Source organism: Urtica dioica, chromosome 6 (assembly GCF_054948205.1).
Source record: "Urtica dioica subsp. dioica isolate 48M chromosome 6, U.dioica_male_clone48M_v1_H2, whole genome shotgun sequence".
In the NCBI taxonomy this organism is placed as follows: domain Eukaryota; kingdom Viridiplantae; phylum Streptophyta; class Magnoliopsida; order Rosales; family Urticaceae; genus Urtica; species Urtica dioica.
Genome location: NC_142761.1, coordinates 10169035 through 10178034, shown reverse-complemented (window position 1 = coordinate 10178034; position 9000 = coordinate 10169035). Strand labels below are relative to the sequence as shown.

Here is a 9000-nt window from a genome sequence, read left to right as displayed (position 1 = left end):
ATATATTCCGATAAATATTTCTATATCTTATGTTTCATGGTAACGTTTTATTTCATATTGTACATATAACATAATTACATTTATCCTGATGGTAGAAAAAAATAACATTATAACATATATACGAGGAATATGGTCGTCTAACTCGATATTACAATAAACATAAAATTACGGAAAACGACGGAAAATTGAATACTCTTATCATTTTTATGATGCAATCATTAAATAACCATATTTGCATAATACCGTTAAACAAAATGATCATACCGGTTACTAATCACATAATTAGTATAATTATTTTATATTTTTGTTTATTCAAATCTAATAAAAAGTTGAATTAGATAAGATTTTCGATACCGTTAAACAAAATGATCATACCGGTTACAAAATGATCTAACCATATTTTTTTTTTCTTCATTTAATCTGCAACAAATTTCTATATCGGTTTTTTTCCTTCATTTAACCGTCAACAAATGAATATTAATTAATAAATTGTATACTATAGTTTATAATGTTATTTTGAGATTCTCAAGTTATTTAAGTATTTTTAATTTCCCTATTGAAAGGAAATCAAGTGCTGCAATGACCTAGTTCGGGTAAAAAGTCTTATACAATTGATTGTGTAATCAGATGAAAAAATATTCCTAAAAAAGATGATGTAAAAATAATAAAAAAGGAAAAAAAATAGAGAATAGCAAAAAAAAAAAAACAAGATGAGTTTGCATATAAATAGTACATAGTTTTTGTTTTGGGTGTGCTTGAGAAAAACTAATATAATTTTTAAAAGAAAATTAAATAAGATTTTTCTTTTTTGGGCTCCGTCATTGTTCTCTTTTTCTCGTTTCTCTATCTGCTCTCTTCTTCGACCTATATCTCTTATAATCTTATTCTCTCTCTAGAATCTCAGAGCTATCGTTGGCCATTGATAATCTCTGCTCGTCTTTTTCGAGGTCCGTATTCAACTCGATCTATGTGACGTCGTGTGTCTCTCTTTTTCGGTTTTTATTTCCTTCTATTGTTTTTCCTTGGTCCTATTGTCGTCTCTGCATTTCGTAGGGTTTGGTTCTGATTGTGGTTTTCGGTGGCGTTTTAGGTTCCGATCTTAGGTTTCTCCGCGGTTCGGTTATCGTGAAATTGGACCGACCGTTATTGTTTTTTCTGCTAGGGTTTATATGTAATTAATTATGGGTCTCAATCTGGTTGATTATCACCACACTTCAGAGTTGTTCGTTTACCCTGTTGATTTAGGGTTTATTACTTTCTCCATGTTTGATACGGTGGGTTCTATCAGTTTAGAGAATTGTGAATGTTTTAATGGATATATATACGGAGAAAGTGAATTGAAGTTTTTCATTTTGTTGATTATTTGATGGTATGAGTTCTGGTTCATTCGATATTTATTCATTTTTTTTAAATGGAGTACGATCAGTTGAGTGTTACAGTGTGATTGAATTATCAATGTCACGTATAACAGCTCTCAAAGTATGGATTAATGAAACTGCGTTTGTTTCAGATTGCCGTGCTTTGACTTCATATTGTAGTGGAAGGGCGGGGAAAGAAGATTCATTGCAGGACATGGCCGGGGTTGCTGGTGAGGACTCTGGAGCGGGAAGATCTTCGGAGGGGATTTCGAGCGGTCAGCGCTGCCAGTCAGGTGAGTTGACGGAGTGGCGGTCTTCTGAGCAGGTTGAGAATGGGACTCCATCAACTTCACCCCCTTACTGGGACACCGATGATGACGAGGATGGTGGTATGGTTTTTATCTCTATATAAATTTTATATAGTTTTTGAGAGAATGTTTGATTGTGGAACTCAGAAGGCGTATTAGCTCATTTTTTCCATCAAGTGCTGGGATTGAGGGAACCGTATTATCTCATACAACCGTTGGTTATTGGGAATGAATCATGGAATGAAACCGAGGGTATAAATGCGGCGGTTTTTATTTCTTAGTGTTGAGTTCGGGGCAATGATGAGTTTGTGGTCCGAAAATGTTTTATTAGTTACTTGGATGAATTATTATAGCCCGAAAATGTATGGTTTGAAGATTCTTTGTTGTTTTAAAAACATTGTTTCGTATCTTTCTTTATACGGGAGATCTTATTTTAGTGCATCCAGGGAAGTCAATTTACTCGGTAGCCGACAAAGAATAAAAGGGGGTAACGGGCATTTTGATTCTGCATCTGTCGTAGAGTCTATTAATTAATTTCCCCTAATGATTGATACTTATCCGTCTCGAGTTAAGTTTTAGATTTGGTATAAGAGAATCAAAACTGAAATATTTAGGGTGCACGGAATAGTCTTGTTGTTTATCTTCCTTTTCTAATTATTAGTTTCTCTCTAGACACTGATGTTACAGCTTTATTTTTTTTTCTTTCGTGGAACATATTATCATACACGGACCTAGCACAGGTTTTTTGCTTGTTTATTAACTGCCTTTCGTTTTTTTTTTCCTCTTGAGTATTAATTTCACAATGGTTTTTGCAGACCTATATTCAGTTGCAGCATTAGGTTCTTAATTGTTTACAGGCTAGTTTATATTGTTTTATAGGGCTTAAGCCGTCTGAGCTGTACGGAAAACATACGTGGAAGATAGAGAAATTTTCACAGATTAACAAAAGGGAACTTCGTAGTAATGCATTTGAGGTTGGCGGCTACAAATGGTATGAACATATGGATCTGACTTTTTCTAGTAATTTTATCATACGTGTCAATTGTGTTTTTGGACTTGGTTAGTCTAGAATAAGTGGAATGGACAAGTTTTGCGGCATATTTAACTTAGAGTTGGACTCTGTTATTGAAATATTATATGATATGTTCTTACACTCAATTATCGGGATATATTGCTAAGCAGAACCATCTGCCTAGTGTTTGGCTATTATCATTTATGATTTTAATTTTTGTTCGATGCCTATTATTGCTTTTATACGATAGAGATTTACGGCATGAAACTTAAATGACCATTATTTATATATTTTTGTATTTGGACTGCAGGTATATCTTGATATACCCACAAGGATGCGACGTATGCAATCATCTTTCCTTATTTCTGTGTGTCGCTAATCATGACAAACTTCTTCCAGGTATGTCTGTTTATGTATTGGGTTAGTGATGTATGATATTATTAGCTTCTTTAGTTGTATAATGCATAGTTTTTTTGTGAAGCAGGTTGGAGTCATTTTGCCCAATTTACCATTGCTGTGGTAAATAAAGATCCCAAGAAATCCAAATATTCTGGTATGTCTGCTAATAATTAATAACTTTTGGTTGTGCTATAAACTTGTCATTTTAGAGGGTTGAGTATTGACTGCATGTGGAATTCGCAGATACATTACATCGATTCTGGAAGAAAGAGCATGACTGGGGATGGAAAAAATTCATGGAGCTGTCAAAAGTGTTGGATGGGTTTATCGAGTCTGACACACTTATAATAAAGGCTCAAGTTCAAGTTATTAGGTGTTTTTTTTGTTTGTTATGGCTTTATGTAAACAAAAAAAAAAAAAAATGTACCATTATCCTGTGGTGAATGTATTGACTTGGTTGTTATCATCACACTTTTTAAATTCAACCATCTGAGTATCTTTGCTCTTTGCTTCTGAATTTGCAGGGAGAAAGTAGAGCGGCCATTCCGTTGCCTTGATTGCCAGTATAGGAGAGAACTTGTTAGAGTATATCTCTCTAATGTTGAACAAATCTGCCGCCGCTTTGTGGAAGAGAGAAGAAGTAAACTTGGGAAGTTGATTGATGATAAAGCAAGGTGGTCAAGGTATGATGTCTTACCTTTATGAGCTTTAATATGGTTCTGTAGTGTATTTATTATTTATAAGAATTGTGAAGTATAAAATCAGAAAACTAAAAACGCAGATGTACCCTAGGCTTCTACTAATGTTTATCCGATTTATTTGACCAACAAATTTTCTTTTACAATGGTGCTGCAGTTTCCGTGCTTTTTGGTTGGGAATTGACCAAATATCTAGACGTCGAATGTCTAGGGAAAAGACAGATTCAATCTTGAAAGTTGTTGTTAAGCACTTTTTTATTGAGAAAGAAGTCACATCTACTCTGGTGATGGACTCATTATATAGTGGCTTAAAGGCTCTTGAAGGACAGACTAAGTCCAAGAAAGCTAAGTTGAAATTGTTGGAAGCCGAAGAAATGACAGCACCAATTGTTCGTGTTGAGAAAGATGCGTTTGTATTGGTGGATGATGTTTTGTTGCTACTTGAGAGGGCTGCGTTGGAACCATTACCTCCCAAAGAGGAAAAGGGTCCTCAAAATCGCACAAAGGTGGGTTTTTATGGTGTCTTTTAGCGATTACTCTTGATCAAGGGACCGCGTATTGAACTGTTTTCCTGAAAAGCGGTTATAATAATGAATTTTAAATGAGTTTGGGTGGTGAGATGAGTCATGTGATTATTGGGTTGTCAATACCTAGGTCATTCCCACTGAACTTTAACCAATTTCCATCCAATTCTTACCTTGTAAAAATTAATCGATACAACGTGGATCATTGTTACATAATTGATAGAAGTACGCAACAGCACTATTTATGCAGTTGCAAGTTTCAAATTTATTGTTAAAGCTTATTATTTGGAAGCAATGATAAGAACATGAGCACGATTTACCCTTTAGGATGGGAGCTCTGGGGAGGACTTTAACAAAGATTCTATTGAGCGAGATGAAAGCCGGCTTACAGAATTGGGGCGTAGAACTGTGGAGATCTTTGTCCTTGCCCATATTTTCAGGTACTTTATAACGAATATACTAACACTATTGCTTTATATGTGGATTATTTTTCTTTCTTTTAATCAGTAAGATCATTATGAGCAACATCCTCCACTTTCTATTTAGTGACAATATGGTGATATTATGGGTCTCTTGAAGTTTGGATTGTACTTGGGTGGAAGGCATTTTAGTTTTGGTATATCATAGCAAGTAGTCTTTCTTGTGTGTGTGTGTGTGTGTGTGAGTGTGTGATATAGGTTACCTCAATAATCACAATAACAGCAGTGACATACTCTTACCATTTTGACTTGCTCTAATATTACATCCCTGATAAGATAGCGGTGTCTTGGTGAATGGTGGCGACTCAAATATGTGATTAACTTATTTAGAATAGAATCCTTACACATATTTTTTTCCTTATTACTCCAGCAACAAAATTGAAGTTGCCTACCAGGAAGCTGTTGCACTAAAGAGACAAGAAGAGCTCATCCGCGAAGAAGAGGCTGCGTGGCTGGCAGAAAGTGAGCTGAAGGCAAAGCGTAGTGAAAAGAAAGAGAAATCAAAGAAGAAACAGGTTCACATAATTATTATAATGATCTGTTTTCCTTTTCTTTTCTTTTTACTCTACTAGGAAAGCAAAAGGAGATTCATTTTGTGGAAAACAGATTCATTGGATGATTCTCATACTGCTTTTTAATAGGCTAAACAGAAACGCAACAATCGTAAAGGGAAGGACAAGGGTAAAGAAGAAATACCTGATGCTTCAATACCGGATCAAGACCAACAGGATACTCCAATTGACGAAAGAAAAGAATCCCCAATTGAGGCCCAAACCATGCATCAGAAGCTCGAATCACTGGACGATGTTTCTGATGTTTCCGACTCAGTCGATGTCCAGCATGATTCGGAAGACAGGGATGCTAGTCAAATAAATTGGGATACTGACACTTCGGAAGTTCAACCCTCCACTGAACCTAGTAGCAGTGGCCTCCCATCAGTACAAAACGGAATGTCTGATAAGAAGAGCCAATCTCTAATGGATGATAGTTCCTCGACGTGCTCTACAGATTCAGTCCCGTCAGTTAATCTGAACGTGTCGGTTAGAGGGAATTTGTCGCCAAATATCAAGAACCAAAAATCACCTAGCAGGTTATGTTTTAGCATGGTTCTTATTGGGTCGATGCATGATAAATTACGTGGCGTGGTACTGATTTCTGCTTCAAACTTTCAGGGGAAAGAACCGAGGCAAGGCAACCTCTCATAGGGGTGGTTGGGAAAATGAGGTCGATAATCAGTCTTCTGTACTGGCAACCGAAGCTGGGGACGCAAATGATGCCTCTGGTAGTAGCAAAACTGGAGATTCTGAGCCCGAAGGCACCGTCAACTCATTGCAGGACCGTATTAAAGGGCTCGAACAGCGTGTGGTGAAGAAGGTCGATCTATTTCTTTTATTTTTTGTTACGTACACTTTCCGTTGAACGATATGTCGTTGAGAGTTGTCTGATGATAGCTGGCGCTGCAACTATATGGGTTGTTTTGTCACTGAACCCACAGTTCTATAGTTTGCTCAAGCAACACATTCATGTACTCATGCTTTACTGATATTTGCAATTTTTTTCCCTACTTTTGTTACAGGAAGAAGTCTCTACACTGCAGAAAAAGTTGGGTGGCAATGATCAGGTTGAGACAGAAAGGCCCTCCAAAGACAAAACAGCGGCACCGGCCCAAAGAACACAACCAACAACCAAATCAACACCGACACCAAATAGCCCTCCTAAAAGTCTCTCAACGCCCTCTCCTAGCAGCCCTTCTAAGAGCCTTCCAACGCCCTCTCCCAAAAGTCTCCCACCAAAATCCGAGTGCCCGACAAGTGCGACTTCGGTGGATCCTGTTCAAGTCAAGAAAGTCCCCTTCAACGGTCGAGTAGGTCCGCCGGCAGTGGTTTCGTCCTCATCTCCACCAGCCACAGCGACGGTCATCGTGTCCAAGCCCGCCGAGACCCACAAGAAGGCCGCTCCACCGGCCGTTTCTAGGCCGTCCAGTGCGCCTTTAGTAGTTCCTCCCAGTCCGAGGCCAAGCGCTCCCGTAGTGTCCGTGGTTCAGTCAACCCCGCAGCTTGCCCGCTCGGCAAGCGCCGCTGGCCGGTTGGGTCCGGACCCATCTCCAGCGACCCATAGTTACATTCCTCAGTCCTACCGAAACGCCATGATGGGTAACCATGCTCCTTCAAGCTCGGCCGCATACTCTGCTCCGATGTTCCTGCCACAGAGCTCGGAGAGAGTCGAAGCGGGCATGATCAAGCCGGGTTACCCTTTCAATCTGCACAGCGGAAACCAGTGGATGAATGGTTCTCTCAGGCAACCCAACTACGACCCGCCTTCTTCGCTGCTCAACGACTTGTACAATAAGCCTCTGGCCTCTGAGTTTCCCGCTGGAACTTCTGGCCGCTTACCCCAGGGATTTTCGTCCACGGACGAGTTCCCACACCTCGATATCATCAACGACCTCCTCGACGACGAGAACGGGATTGGCTCTGGTTCGGTGTACGATATGATGAGCAATGGTCCGACCATGCTGAACAGGCAGTTCTCGTACCCCGGAGACTTGACGAGTGTTGCAGGGAACGGCTGCCGGTTCGAGAGGACTCGGAGTTATCAAGACGAGGGGTTCAACAGGGGATATGGGTCGTCTTCGGGCCATTACGAGCCGGTTGGGGAATATATTCCTCAGCCGGGCCCATCACCGTATTCGAACGGACCGATGGAGGGGATGGTCCCGGGCCCGGCCCAGTGGCAGATGCCCGGCCCGGATATGGCTATGGTCATGATGAGGAACGCGGAGTGTGATGGTTATCCGTACTACAATCCGGAGTACTCAAATCTGGCGTGTGGCGTCAATGGCTACCCGATGTTCAGGCCGTCGAACGGTCACTGAGAAAAAACGGAGGCAGGGCAATAATAATGTATTAGAAGGGTATGAGGAATATAAAAAAAAAAAAAACTGATGGGGCTCCTTAGATTTGGAGTGGGATTGTAAGCTTTTCTGTTTCTCTTTTCTTTTTCATAAGAAAACATTTTGTAAAGAGTGTTTCTTTTTCCGTTTATCCTTGTTTTGTTTCACAGCCTTTTTCTCAAGTCGCTAGAAAATGAGGCTTTGTTTGTCCCTGGGGCTTTTGGGCTAATGATGGTTGATACAGGCATATGATTAAATTTTAAAACGACCATACTTTATTAGCCACTTTCTGTTGCTGTCTTTTCTTTTTACTTTTTGCTCTCCTTCATGTATTACCTTTAAAAAAAAAAAAAAAAAAACTCGCGGTTAAGATTTACAACGTGCTCGCACTTTGTAAGAGTTCTAAATAGTTTTCGCTGCCGAATTTTTTTTATTGTAATGCATGAACTGAACGGCCAATGTGTGGTCAAACATTTAGCTTATAATAAGAAATTAAGAACAATAAAATTGCTATGACATTGCAGGATTTCAATGGTGCTTTAAGGAATGTAAAAGCCTTTATCGTACACGAAATTCACATCATAAAGCAGTACAAAGTTGAACTTTGTTTTATTATTAATATTATTATCGCCCGGGAAGTTTTAAATGTCAAACCTTTTGAACAAATCAATAGGAGCTGGGATATCTCTAATATAGATATTGCTAAATAAATTTGACTGTATTAAGGATGTATTTACTAATTTACACGAGACTACATCGTGGAGACGCTGACTAACATATTTGTCCAGGTATAAATATAATCTTATCGCTGACTGATAAACCCATGTACATATATTTGAATACAAGCTGTTTTATGGTGCATTGTCAAAGCAATTTCGTCACGCCACAAACTAGCTAAATCTCATTATACTACTCAAATTAAGTAACTAACCATCCATCTTAAATGATGCTTACTTTAGGATTTCCTTAATATTCTCAGGAGCTATTCAATCTGCTGACTTTTACAGGCAGTCAAGAGTCAAAATGCAACAACAAAATCTTGTTCACCCTTCTATAAATACCACTCAAAATCTTCTCACATGAAATGAACGTATAATCACAAACTCAAATTGTTGAGCACAGGATACAAAGACACCAAACATAATGGGGCTCCTAATCTACACTACTAGTTTGGTACTTCTTCTTCTACTCTTTTCTCCTCTACATGTTGAGACGAGCCGAGCCGGGAGAGCTACGTTTCATGATCGTGAGGATCGGCTGAGTTTTCAGTCCCTCCCTCGGGGCCCGGTTCCTCCATCGGGCCCGTCGGGCTGTACCTACGTTCCTGGC

General features: G+C 39.2%; 1 protein-coding gene across 1 annotated transcript; it reads left to right on the top strand.

The window, feature by feature from the left end:
* The first annotated feature begins 788 nt into the window (after positions 1–788).
* LOC149393341 (TNF receptor-associated factor homolog 1a-like) lies at positions 789–7961 on the top strand. Its single transcript, XM_089616578.1, has 13 exons — positions 789–947; positions 1511–1747; positions 2546–2657; positions 2989–3077; positions 3163–3231; positions 3321–3450; positions 3602–3760; positions 3933–4281; positions 4627–4739; positions 5149–5293; positions 5420–5868; positions 5951–6152; positions 6355–7961. The coding sequence occupies exons 2-13, from the start codon at positions 1573–1575 to the stop codon at positions 7651–7653; spliced, it is 3291 nt and encodes a 1096-aa protein (XP_089472704.1). The 5' UTR covers positions 789–947; positions 1511–1572; the 3' UTR covers positions 7654–7961.
* The last annotated feature ends 1039 nt before the right edge of the window (positions 7962–9000 follow it).